Source organism: Saccostrea echinata, unplaced genomic scaffold, assembly GCF_033153115.1.
Source record: "Saccostrea echinata isolate AGI-Se365-2 ecotype Australia unplaced genomic scaffold, CSIRO_AGI_Sech_v1 ptg000022l, whole genome shotgun sequence".
Lineage (NCBI taxonomy): Eukaryota > Metazoa > Mollusca > Bivalvia > Ostreida > Ostreidae > Saccostrea > Saccostrea echinata.
In genome coordinates, this window is record NW_026889771.1 from 9,907,842 (window position 1) to 9,921,535 (window position 13,694).

Consider the following 13,694-nt stretch of genomic DNA (forward strand, 5'->3'; position numbering starts at 1 on the left):
TTCTAATAGTGACCTACTTTCTGTTGATGTATTCCGAGGACTCAAGATGCATCAGCTGACAAAGTTCGATGAATTTAAGCCAATTAATACCTAGAATATTTTGATATAGTAATAAAATTTCAAAGGTAGGTCACTTGATCTACTTTTCAGTTGATGTACTCCCAGGATCCAAGATACATCAACTGACAAGGTTCGATGACTCTAAGCCAATTAGTACCTGCAATATTTAAATAGTCATCAAATTTCAAAAGTAGGTCATGGCGACCTACTTTTCAGTTGATGTACTACGAGGACCCAAGATGCATCAACTGACAAAGTTCGAAAATTCTAAGCCAATTAGTACCTGAAATATTTAAATATAGCCATAGAATTTCAAAAGTAGGACACAGTGACCTACTTGTCAGTTAACAAACCCTGAGGAACCAAGATGCATCAACTGACAAAGTTTGATGACCATAGGCCTTAAAGTGTCCAAAATATGCCTTTAAAACAATTTGAAAATGAATGCCTGCAAATTCAAAAAGTAGATCACTGTGACCTACTTTCTCAAAAATATGTTATTTACATGCCCAAGATGCACCAACTACTGTATCGGGGTTTGATAATTCTAAACCTTTCACTATCTGAAATTATGACCTTAAATGTTTTGAAAAAAGATAAGCCTTGTAAACATGTAGTCTTTTGTATTTTTTTTAAATGCACACCCTTTAATCTTTGAAAGCCTATTTACTGCTCTGTATAGTCCCCCCCCCCCCCCCCTTCTGAAGAATATGCTCCTATCTACTCGAAGTTTGCCTTCCAGGTGACATACAATCATACAATCCCTTTTTCGTCCTTTCCAATATTTTCGCACAAAAATGTACAAAGCTTTCATGTGAGGATCACATTTCATTAAGCCTCTTAGATTCCTAAACATATACACCCATTTCTTTTTCTGGCAAGGTGAAATCATACCTGTATAAAATTCTCCAAGAGAGACCTGAAATTACTTTCACTTTCCTTGTATATAAGGTCTGAGCAAACCTCTAAGGCAACTTTCAAAAACTGGGTTTACCAGTCCTCAGGATCATAAAACACTGAAGGTGCTGTGTAGTCCAAAATGATATTTAGGACTAATTTACCATGAGCCATTATTTCCTATGTAAATTGTAACACAAGCTTTGATTGGTTACAAAGTCGGGTGTAAATTTCCATACACCCAACTTGAGCCGGGGGTATAAAAACATGACATCACAATGCATAGTTTCTCTATGATAAAAAGCAAATAACAAGATGTCATGATGCATTGTAGGACTTAGTAAATCTTATTGATAGCTTGAAACATAGTTAATTGGACTTGTCTACTTTACAAAGAATTTATTTGGGCACATAGGAAATAAATTCATTTCTAAATGTCCAGGTCCAATCAAGGGTGTATGGGTATTTACCCCCGAGTTGTATTTCATACACCCTTCGGCCTTCAGCCTCAAGACATATGGAATAAAAGCCGGGGTAAATCCCCATACATCCTTGATTGAACCTGTGTAACTAATATTCTCTGATTTTTTTTAAGTCCTAGCTAATTAACTAGTAGTCACAGTTAACTGAAATTTTGACTGATCTGTTGTGATACCAGAGCCAGAAAAATACAACACAAAACAGGAAGTTATTGAAAAATAGAGTATATTTGTTTATAAAAAAATACAAATTGTTGAAATATGTGCTTCTCAATTCCTGTCATTCAAACACACTATACTGGCAAACAAATTATACACCCAACATTGTGAATGATGGCAAGCTTTTTATAGAACATTTAGAAGTGAATTCAGCAAACTACACTTAGTCAATAAATGAGTCAATTGTACAAAAATAGAAGTCAAAATTCTACTGTAAAGAAATATATCATTGTATATCACAAACACCTGTAAAAATCACATTAACCATCTAAGATTTCACTATAAAAATTTTCATGAAAAATAACATATAATCACATTTTCATAATATAAATGTCATGGAATGTAACAAAGATTTAATACAACTAAAAAAGAAAAAAAAAAGTTTGATATGGTTTCAATAATCCATGATATGTTTCTTGTATGATACCAAGAAAAAAAAATAAATCTAGAGAAAATATAATTGGAATCTACCAAATAACAATTTATTGTCATTCAGCACTATGTAGAAAAAAACATTAATAAATATAATTTAATCTGCATAGAATATCTATTTGCACAATAGCACTCAAGAAATAGTTTTTGAAATTCTCTCCTCCCTTGGCACCTCTCTCGGTTTTAATAACCTTTGCCTGAGTTTTCTCACTTCTATCTGTTGGAATTTGGAAATAGTGTACCATCTTCTATGTTTAGGAAAATAATGCACTCTTCTGGGGCATGATGGGTAACAATGGAGGACGTGAAGAATATATGCAAATGAAAAATTAGAAGCCTCAGAATGGAGTGCGTAGCCATAAATATATTGATGGCCTTAAATAAGTCTCTTGTAAAGTTTAATAAGGTCTACAATCACAACATTGTTGTACTCTCTGTAAATCCTGTTGGCCTTGGCTGTTGAATCTGTGAATCATCCCTGAAAACAAAATAACACATTAAAATCTTATTGATTTTTTTTCTTGGGAAAAATAAAACTCCACATTGTCACAAAATTGAAACTTTCCATACACTAGGGCCTTAATTAAAAGAGACAGATACACAGATGTTACTTACTCTTGGTAAATAGGATTGACTGCAGAAGTAATTCCCTGGTCTCCTCCTATATGTTCTGCTGCAACTAAGTTATCCCCTTCAAATGTCAGGTTGATTTCCCCTGAATCCTGAACTGCCTCATCAGGTGGGACATACATATTCAAACTCTGTTTATTGCAAATTAAAAAAAAATATTAATGATTATGTCAAGATAATTGTGTTCATAGCCAATGATAAAATGTGATGCTGGATTTTGCAAAATGCTTTATTCTCATGTAAAGCATCGTCTTTTCTCCTTTTGAAAAATGATTTAATCAAATGCAAGACTAAAGCATACCTGTGTTTCATATTCCCTAAGGAAACTAGGTGGTTCTACAAACTCTGGTTGATCATATGCCTTCATATTAGCTGCGTACTCATTAATATACCTCATATACCTGGAATAAAAAAAACAGGCCACTTAGAAAAAAGATACGAGACAAACAGAAATAAATTGCAAAAACTAGATCAAAGGATCAAGCAAATAGATATTTCCTTTAGTCACTGACCTTGAGTGAGTGAAAATGATGACAATGAGTCCAACGAGACAGAGAAGTATTGAAATGGCTGCCAGGGCTACGAGTGCTGCCCAGGGGTCGTCAAGCCACCACACGTAAGACTTGCTCAGTTGGAAGATACGGCTGGCCTGACTGTCAAAAGGCCTCCTGATAGTAATGACTTGCAGGCTGGGATCTCCACCTATTCTGTTCTTCAATTCATCCTGCACATTTTCTGGGAATAATCTATTGGCAAAACAATAAAGGCCTGAATAAGTTTAATTATTTCTTAAATAATGTCTTTTCCTGAATAAGCACAAGCACTTTTTCTTTTCTATTCAGCATACAATACTCATTTTTCCCTTGCTAACACGAGGAGATAACTTTGTAAACTTACTCATTCTGTTCTGTATTGTTGATGAGGTAGAATGGTTCAACAGTTTGTTGTAGAACAAAGTATAAATCAGAGCTACAATGGAAAAGGAATTTATAACCCATTTAGAAAATTCATGTTTTCTTTTGAAATCCTCAGTCTAGATAACTATTTGGGGAATGAACTAAGCAAAACCACGATCTCTTTTTAAAGACAAAATTAACACATTTTTCATTGTTGACTCATTTGCAATTCTCTCATTCAGGTCATATGAGCATTATACTTACTCAGGTAGAGTACTTGTGTCTGTCAGAACATTCTGCATGTCATTGAGATAACGCTTCTTCTCAACATTCTCAATTATAGCCACCCTTCTCGTCACATTCTGAATAACTCTGCAAATCAAACATAATTCATCAATATTTAAGGACTGAAATCCAAAGATACGAAGAGATCCATGGGAAGAGTTTTACTGTTTGTTGAGGTAGATCATGTACTTGTAGGAGTACTCACTGTCTAATGAACTCCTTCTTTGGTAGTATATCCTCTGGACTTCTGTCTTTGAAAACCATTACAAACCGATGGAATGGATGAATCATGTTTATCTGAAAATTCACCAGTAAAATTTAAATTTTAAGTACACACCACTTACTATCTGGAATTGATTTTCTAAAAACTAGGGTGATGTTAAAATCAATATGAAGATCATCAATCAAGATAACTTGCAGGAACAACAACATTTAAATAGCAATAACCTGCTTTTCCAGAGACAATTTTTAATAAAGCTGCTTTTACATAAGTAAAACTTTAGTAACTTTCAATGATACTGGTTTTACTTTAGATAAATAAAATAACAATGGTTTCAATAAGGATAATTTTAGTTTTAATGAAGATAACTTACAATGACATTGGCTTCATCTGTTTGTCGTTGTGAGAATAAAATAGGGTTATCTGTGGCTACAGCTTTGAAGCGATACTGAACAGGCTTCTGCATTTCTGCAGACAAATCTCTCTTAGTAGTGACCATTCCATCATCAGAGGCAAGATTGAAAGGTGGGTTTGGTGGAACTCCTGAAGAGTCTTTGATTGAGTAAGTTACTCTGCCATTGCTGCCTAGATCCAGATCTCTAGCCTACAATTCAAAAAGAGGAGGTTAGTTCAGATGTATAATGACCATCTTGCAATCACTTCAGTCATTTAAAACACTTGAGTAAAGATTTCCCGTATTATCACAATCATTTCGGGCATTCTCCGTAAAATGTTTTAAAATTTGTATTATCACAATCATTTCAATACAAGCGTAGGATTGCAGTATTATCAAAAGCATTTAAAGAATTCTGTAAGAAGTTTTGCCTTATTATCACAGGCCTCATAAAGCAATTGTTCAATATATTTAAGTAATACTACAGAGAGAAAAACAGAAGTACTTACATGGACCTCCAAGATCTGTTTGTCTGGCCTGCTGTCATTGGCAACTGCTCCAAAGTACATCCTTAATTCCACTGGATTGATTGGATACATAGGATAGACGAACTGTGGAGGGTTGTTATTGACATCCTGTACTTGGATGATCACAGATGCAATGGGGTATGTGTTGTATACTATAAAGCAGAAAATTTCAAGAATTTTGAAATTCTTCATGATGTATTGTGTAAGGTGGCTTAGGCTATAAATTACAAGACCAGCATTACTGTTTTCTCATCACTGAAAGATCAATTTGGACAACAATCTAAAAAATTCTCCATTTCAAAGTTTGTATTGTTTCCTATCTTGTAACAAGAGGCTACAATGCTCACCTGAGTCACTCTGCCCCTGCTGATCTTCATCAAGAGATTTTAAAAAGATTTTTTCACCTCTTATTCCCATGAAAAATTTCGAACCCATATTATGACCTACCATAGCCTAAAAGGGCCATGGCAAACTTAAATCCATAAACCCATGAGATGCTTCAATATCAATATAACTAAACTTTGCTGTTCTTGAAATTTTTTTTCTGTTATATTCCTTATAAATCTTTGATCCCCTATTGTGGCCTCATCTTTTCCCCATGGAGAGGGGATCATGATTTGGACAAACTTGAATCTGCACTTCCTGGGGATGATTGTATATTAATTCAACTAATCATGACCCTGCTTTTCTTGAGAAAAAGATTTTTAAGATTTTTTTTTCTATTCATTCCCATGTAAAACTTCGCTCATTTACATGTATTGTGGCCAAATCCTTCAATCTAGGGCCTTAATTTGAAAAAAAAGAAAAAAAAGGAATTCACACTTAAAAATGAAGCTTCCATATTAGTTTTGTCTTTTCTGGAACAATGGTTGCCCAGAAATTTTCTTTTTTTAAAAGATTCCACTATATTTTCACTATTTTTTAATTATCTACTCTTGATAGGTGATGACTTCATTTGAACAAATCTGAATTCTCTATATCTGGATGTTTAATGACAAGTTTTGGCTGATGTTGAAAATACAGACGAAACATGACGTACGGACACACCGATGCCAGATACCCTTTGATCACTAAGCCCATACGCCTTTAGCTCAGAGGAGATAAAAAGTCAATTACAGTAGTGTCTTGTTAAAAAAACCATAATTATCCTTAAATAATACTCTGTCTCCCTATAAAGTGTTGACACTAACCATATATCTGTCTCTTCCTTCTGCTATTTGGGTTGACTGCTGTCACGGATACCGTCACGTTGTACTTATCCTGTACACTGAAGTCAAGCTGGTGGAGCAATATAAGCTTACAGTTTTTGTTGACATTATCATTAGTAGTGGAGAACCTGTTTTCCATAGTCTTATCTGCAATGCTACATTTGATTGAAGATGATCCTTGGTACTCCACATCCATCTCTACAATCACTTCATTCAGTGGAGTGTTCTCTGGCACCTCTTTGCTATGAAATGGAAAAAGAAAAGGTATGACTTTCGTACAGGAGAAAACATCTAGTGTTGTCAAAATATTTATATCATCGATAATGTCAGTTTCTAAATTGAATCATTTATATTCTACAATGGTCAAAGAAATACCGAGGACACTATTTTCCAATAAATCACAAATGTCATTAACAAAATAAGAAATTTTTTTTTAGGAATTTTTTTTCCCCATCATGCCAAGAGATCAAATAAAAAAGACAACAGACTTACTAATAAACTGGCTGTTTGAAACCAAGTCGACCCTCTGGACTTTCATGATGAGTTAATGGTATATTCACTACCTTCTCGGAACATTTTTGATTCCAGCTCATATCACAGGCTCTAATTCGTACCTACAAAATACACATCACCTTTAAATAAACCCAAAGATAATTAAAGATTACAAAGCCCACTCTTTGAATATTTATTTATCTATATAATAACTATAATATAAATATCTATATAAATATAGTAAAGTCTCAGCAAATGTTCTGGTAGTGTGAATTCCTAGATGCAATATCAATGCAAGTTTTGTCCAGGTATGATTTAAATTTACTTGGGAATAAACCTGTTTCAAAAAAATTGATCTGATCATTCATCAATCAACTGAAAAATGCAGGTCTGATCCAGCAACTGAAGCAAATCTGGTAGTGTGCATCCATAGATGTATCATAGATGCAAGTTTAGTCACCACATGGCTTATAGTTACTTGGGAATGAGACCTGCTCCTAAAACTTTAACCTGCTCCAAAAAAGCATTAATTTGGTCATTCTTCTATCAGTGCATACATTAAAAAATATCTTGAAAAGTTTTGTAGAACTGAGCTAACAAAAATTTGAGAAAAGTGAGGTCAAGGTTAAAGGAAAGGTCAAGGTAAAAATATTTGGTGAAATTGAATAGCTCTCCACAATATGTATCAGCATATGAAGTTTGATAAAAATATCTATCTTTGTTTCTTCAGAACTTAGCTAAAAACAAATTTTAGAAAAGTGAGGTCAAAGGTAATAGGAAAGATCAAGGTAAAAAATGTTGATGCCATTAAATAGGTCTCATCAATATGTATAAGCATATATAGTTTGGTAAAAATATCTTGAATAATTTCTTGGAAACTGAGCTAAACAAAAATTTGAAGTCAAGGTCAAAGGAAAGGTTGAGGCTTAACACAAATTTAGGAAAAGTGATGTCAAGGTTAAAGAAAAGGTCAACATAAAAATATGTTGATAGAGTTGAAAATTTTTCATTAATATGTAACAGCTATGAAGTTTCTAATTTAAGAAAAGTGAGATCAGGTTTAAAGGGAAGGTCAAGGTCAAAAAAAGTTGATGCAATTGAATAGCCCTCATCAGTATGTATCAGCATATGAAGTTTGATAAAAATACCTTGAATAGTTTACTTGAAACTGAGCTAAATAAAAAGTGTGATGAATGGACAGAAAGATGGAAGACAGACATGCCCCAGCCACATTCATGGGGGGGGGGGGATCACCTGCCTTGTGATCAGAGTAGGATATTTTCATGTCCATATAGTCAGTCAGACACTATTATCTATTTACTTAACCTTCAATCAATTAATTAAAGAAGGGCCAGTAATATCAATAAAGGTCAGAATATTTGATTCACCTAGAGTAAAAATTTGGAGTCATTCATTTGCCATCTAGGTCAAGGGTAAAACACCTTACCCTAGTCTGCATCTACTGTGATTATATACATGTAGATAGGAACATTCTCTATAACCTAATTTTTTTTTACAAAAATAGTACAGTTCAGTCCTGTTAATCTGGATGCTTGTTTTAATGGGCAAGTTGTCCGGATTAATGAAGCATTTGGATTAACGAAACATACTTGGTATATATAAACATTAATTGTTCTAAAGAAATTTTGTTCGGAAGTTGAGGCATCCGAATTATTGACATCTGGATTAACAAGGCTCTACTGTATAACCCAATATGATACATACCGTTAACTGAGTCTTATCTGTGTTTGTTGGCAGTGGCTGTGTCACTTTAAGATTTCCCTCTGGAGTTATGTGGAAGAACCTGTTATCTATCGTGAGATCTGATGGCAAGGAATAGACAACTTTGGCATTGGGTGTCTAAAAGAAAAGGATGAAAAACATAATAAATTTCATTGAAAATCTTATGTGTATGCATAAAGTATTCTAAAAAGATGCCATTTATATACTGTTCTTAATGGAAATTAGGTCAATACTTTTTACTCAGAACCTTTGGGGTCGCCCTGTTTAAGGAATAAACCTCTCTAAGGTTCAAGTTTATGGAAAATGCCCCCAAAGTTATGAAATTTACATCGATTTTAAAGCAAAATGCAATTTTGTAATGTTTTCCATTATTTTACAGAGAATAAATAATAAAAGATATTATAAGATGTATTCCACTGATGTCTTACAAATTAAATGCCATTAAATATTCATATATATACAAAACAAAATTTTTGTTCATTATCACCTCGTAAATATGTCTTGTCAATGTACTTAAATACAACATGCTTTCCGCTTCCATCATGTGTTGTTGGAAGTTGCAATCATTTGTTAGAAATAAAATCACAACAGTAAAGACAATGAAAATATGGCATTGTTTTAAAATACATTTTGCATACAACCCTTTCCTTATTTCACGATTTAGGTGTATATAACATTATGAATTTAAAATGAAATAATTTGCTTTGCAGTGTCTTGGAAAAATTGTGCTAGAGTAGACTGGATACAAGTATTTTAACTGTTCCAGATTATTTCGCATTGTGATCAGAGGCATAAAAAAAGTACTTACATTTACACTGTATGGATTCTCTCTGTCTCTATCAGTTGCTGACACATTGACTAAAGAAGTTCCATAGCTGTCTAAATCTTTAGCTGTTGTTATGTTAACTTGTGAATTAAACTCTGGAGCATATTGATTGCGGACAATGTTGATAGTTACAGTTCCAGTAGAGTTTTTGGGATTACTTGAGACATCTTTTGCCATGACAGTGAGCTGTTACAGAAAAAAAAATAAAAAGTTACAACACTGAAAATTTCTTTCACAAAGAGGAAAATTATGGTGACAACTGATGGATCAATACACAATAAATCACAATGTAGTACTGTAAATATATTCCGATGTCTACAAACAAATGTCACATTTCGTAAAACCTACAAATATTGCAAGAGTATATCATCCATAAATGTTGAAACTTTTTCTTACAATGAAGATTCCTCTCAAAGAAAATTATCAAGTCTGAACAGAGCAATATTTGAATGATTACTTCTAAGTGGGAGGGAATTAATGGTAATAATTTAATCCTCACAAAATTTCAAACTTATACAAAATTTTCAAACTCTACTAACAATATACTGGTCTGCAGTCTTGTTGTTGGTCAGTGACTGTGCAAGTTGAATTTCTCCCGTGGTGGGACTAATGATAAATACAGAACTGCTGGTCCTTAAAAGGGAGTATCTCAGGATCCCACTGCTGCTGCGATTGTTATCATTATCCGTTGCAACAACACGGTAGATGATAGTGTTGAGATCCTCATATTCTGAGATTGTCAAGGTGTGGCTAGGGTCTGCAAACACAGGTCTGTGGACGTTGCGATGAACTCGGATAGTCACAGTGGCAGTTCCTTGAAGGGTCCTGTCTGAGGCTGTAACCAGGAGCTGTAATGACAACAGTAAAAATATTGCACTGACATAACCAGTATAAAATGTCAAACCAGAATTAACAAATGACATCTATATCAACCTTATAACCAATAATAATGCTCTTCTGATAACACAAAAGTTCCCTTAAATCATGCCTTAGTTTCAATAGTCCTCCTCAAATAAAATGAGAGACTTACGACATATCGGTCAGCCTCATCTTGGTATAAGGTGGTGGCCGTTCTGATCAAGCCTGTGTTACTGTCAATGTTGAAATACAAAGAGGCTGGGGGGTCATAGGTGATGTTGTATACAATTGGATCCTAGGATAAAAAAACAAAACAAACAAAATTATGACATCATTCAGATACATGAAGTAATTTTACTCTATTAGAATTTATGCTTTTATGCTTATAAGTCTGTGCAGGGCTTTTTATACAATGTTGTCTAGTTTATATATATGTAATACTCGGACAAATTCTTTTCAAGATTTCCCCAATATTCTTTATATCTAACACTTGAAACTACATGTAGGTCGGCTTGCATATTTGTCATTATAATTGTCCTTCATGGATTTTTATTTAAACAAAAAAAAAACCTAGTTTACAATACCAAAAATATAGAAAATGAGTTAAAATTGTGGAAAGTAAACTTGACTCACTCCATCCAGATCCTGAGCATCAAGTTTAATCACTGAGCTTCCAACAGGTATACTCTCATTGACGTCAGCCTCATATGACCTTTGTATGAATGATGGAGGATGTGGATTTCTCTCGATCTTTATTGTCACTGTGACTCCTGACTGCTTACTTGGGACTCCCTTATCTCTAGCAATGACTCGCAACTAAATAGCAAAACAAATCTCATACAGAAAATTCATTTTTCAAAAATACAAAAGTACATGAAGAATATCACCAAAAAAAAAAAAAATGAACTCACTAAATTACAAATTTCTGACAACTAAACTGAACTTCGTTTTTCATTTTTAAACCAAAAAAACAAAAAACAAATGAAACTGTTTAAGTACTTTATATCTACTCTCTAGCTTCAAATGAAGAATACAGATCAGCTTTTTGCATTACCAACCTGGTATTGTGGAGTGTTTGGGTCACCACGAAGATTGGCAGACAAAGTGATGTCACCAGTGGTGGGGTTGATGTAAAAATAGTTTGCTGCATACACAGGTTGTGATTCTTGACTGCTAAAGAAGTACACAATCTCCCCATTTTCTCCCTGAAAGTAAGTCACAATTTAGAAGTAAAGTTAACATAATTTTTTTTTTAAAAAACTTCCTCCTAATAAAAGATCTGACTGGCTATAAACATGCTTTAAAGGTGCTTAAGTTCAATTAAAATGCATCCAGAGTTAAATCAAATTTTTGCTCTCCAGGTTCAAATTCTTTGTGCCTTTAATGAATTAAAAGTGTGATGGAATGAGGCCATTTGATGGTTCCCATGGGTACACTTAATTTATATGCATTATTATAGAGAAAAAAAACATGCACTAAGTGATTTCAAGGAACTTACTTGATCATTATCAGTAGCATTGACACTTATAATAAATGATGATATATCCGTGTTCTCATTAATGGTTACTTCCAGATTTCCATGGGAGAAGAAGGGCTGGTTTGGATTTCTGATTACCAACACATAAACAAATGCCTCCGCCTGCTGTAATGGATCTGACTGTCTGTAAGCCACAACTCGAATCTGAAATTTAGCAGATTGAAATTTGAACAGACATTTGTGACCTTTTAAAAGTTTTGAATTTTAACAAGACCATACCCATTTATGGAAAATTTCATAAATGCCTGTGAAATTGACTTCACTAGATTTCATCTGAACTCAGATTGAAAAGACTTCATTATGAAAAATACATATTTAAGACATTTTACCCTGTATGTTGGAGTTTTATTATCATCCAGAAATAGGGACTTGTTAATTCTGATTACTCCATCAGTTCCAATCTTGAAGTATTCCCCTGCTAATCCATCACCTCTGATTTCATACACAAGAGTGCTCTGATGAGAAATAACAAATAAAACAAATTCATATCAATTAACTTCTTATATCAACTATCCATTCTCAAAGTTTTACTCAATACATCCCCCCTAAAAATCTGTGTCTTTCAAAATAACAGCTATTAAGAAGATTTACCAGTGACTTATAACATTATTTATGGTGATCAGCTGTATACTTACACCTGGTAATGGATCTCTGGCTTGAACTGGGGTAACAACCTCATCTAAGGGTGCATTTTCAAATTTAGTGACGTCGATTCTAACACTATCAAAGACAGGTTTTCCAATCCTCTGAATATTAGCAGTAACTGGAGTCTCCACAAACAGTGAAGGTATTCCCTTGTCTCTAACTCCCACTGTGAAAGTCCAGCGATCCTGTGTGACATCTTGTAAGCTGATGCGTGGGAAAATACTACCAGAGTTTGGATCAATACCAAACACACGACTTGCATTTACCGGTCCCACAAAGTAGAACTCTAATTGTCCATTCAGTAGTGACTGCAAAACAAAAAAGATTGTGTATGAAGTTTCAATCTTTTTCTCCACAATCAACTTCCTCAGTTATTTTTGTAATTTCTGATTTATGAACAATTCATACTCACAGGTGGGTCTGGATCTGAAGCCGACACTACGAATAAAGAATCATACACAGCCACTGCTTCTGAGGGGCTGAATACAAAACTGGCAGGATTGACAAAGCTTGGTTTGTTGTTTCTATTGACGCTAACCGTCACCGTAGCTGTGGCTGACTGGGGAGTTGCACTGGTGTCTCTAGCAATGACTCGCAGCTGAGATGGGCAAAAGAAAATCACTTGTTTTTATCCCATTCCAAAATCAAGTGAACAAATGAAAGCTCAGAAACAATAAATGGGTGTCTAAGTACCAGTAAAGCAAGAAAATCATTTAAGAGAGCAAATTTAAAGACTTATTCTGAAATGATTGGTATCAATCTGACATTAAAAAAAACTCCTAAACACTTTTCGAACATTTTTGGAGATCAAGTTTCTCTTTCGAGACCTGTGTGTCTATATTGTCATTTGAAGCATTTTGCATTGCTGTTGAATACATACCACGTATTCAGATGGTCTAAGGGTGTCTTCTGACAGCCTTCTATCCACAGATATTAATCCAGTAATAGGATCAATGGTGAAGTAATCAGTGGCAGCACGTCCATCCTCTATAGTATACAGAAGTGTCTTCTCTGGGAGCTAAGGATTACGGAAATAAAATATTACAATATAAAACCTTCTCAAAAACTATATCTTACTTGCAAGGGGTACAAGTATTCACTTTCACCCTCTTTATAAAGAATGTCTGTTTCAGGAACATGTGTAACATTTGTATTAATAATGAGGAAGTTTTAGGTCTTCGTGAAGAATAAGAAAGTTAAGGAACATATCCATTATCTTAATCTTGTCCTTCTTTATAATCTAAATGCCATCATGCCTTACATAAAGGATATTTTTTTTGAAGTTTCATGAAATAGAGGGGGATTAAGAAAAGTATCAACCCATTTATGTAAGAGTATGATTTGTT

General features: G+C 34.0%; 1 protein-coding gene across 1 annotated transcript in view; it reads right to left on the reverse strand.

Annotated features, from left to right (window-relative positions):
• Nucleotides 1-1,645: 1,645 nt before the first annotated feature.
• LOC133190388 (protocadherin Fat 4-like) overlaps nucleotides 1,646-13,694 on the reverse strand; it is a 73,263-nt gene continuing 61,214 nt past the window's right edge. The window contains exons 108-129 of the mRNA XM_061325994.1: nucleotides 13,229-13,366; nucleotides 12,761-12,946; nucleotides 12,339-12,656; nucleotides 12,033-12,158; nucleotides 11,665-11,847; nucleotides 11,225-11,371; nucleotides 10,800-10,982; nucleotides 10,339-10,461; nucleotides 9,848-10,156; nucleotides 9,291-9,494; nucleotides 8,465-8,599; nucleotides 6,740-6,861; nucleotides 6,230-6,489; nucleotides 5,022-5,191; nucleotides 4,492-4,722; nucleotides 4,104-4,195; nucleotides 3,878-3,985; nucleotides 3,615-3,686; nucleotides 3,230-3,463; nucleotides 3,019-3,118; nucleotides 2,703-2,848; nucleotides 1,646-2,565 (exon numbers count right to left, since the gene is read on the reverse strand). Of these exons, the coding sequence (XP_061181978.1) occupies nucleotides 2,502-2,565; nucleotides 2,703-2,848; nucleotides 3,019-3,118; nucleotides 3,230-3,463; nucleotides 3,615-3,686; nucleotides 3,878-3,985; nucleotides 4,104-4,195; nucleotides 4,492-4,722; nucleotides 5,022-5,191; nucleotides 6,230-6,489; nucleotides 6,740-6,861; nucleotides 8,465-8,599; nucleotides 9,291-9,494; nucleotides 9,848-10,156; nucleotides 10,339-10,461; nucleotides 10,800-10,982; nucleotides 11,225-11,371; nucleotides 11,665-11,847; nucleotides 12,033-12,158; nucleotides 12,339-12,656; nucleotides 12,761-12,946; nucleotides 13,229-13,366 (3,651 nt within the window). The 3' untranslated portion in view covers nucleotides 1,646-2,501. The remainder of the gene's footprint in view (nucleotides 2,566-2,702; nucleotides 2,849-3,018; nucleotides 3,119-3,229; nucleotides 3,464-3,614; nucleotides 3,687-3,877; nucleotides 3,986-4,103; nucleotides 4,196-4,491; nucleotides 4,723-5,021; nucleotides 5,192-6,229; nucleotides 6,490-6,739; nucleotides 6,862-8,464; nucleotides 8,600-9,290; nucleotides 9,495-9,847; nucleotides 10,157-10,338; nucleotides 10,462-10,799; nucleotides 10,983-11,224; nucleotides 11,372-11,664; nucleotides 11,848-12,032; nucleotides 12,159-12,338; nucleotides 12,657-12,760; nucleotides 12,947-13,228; nucleotides 13,367-13,694) is intronic.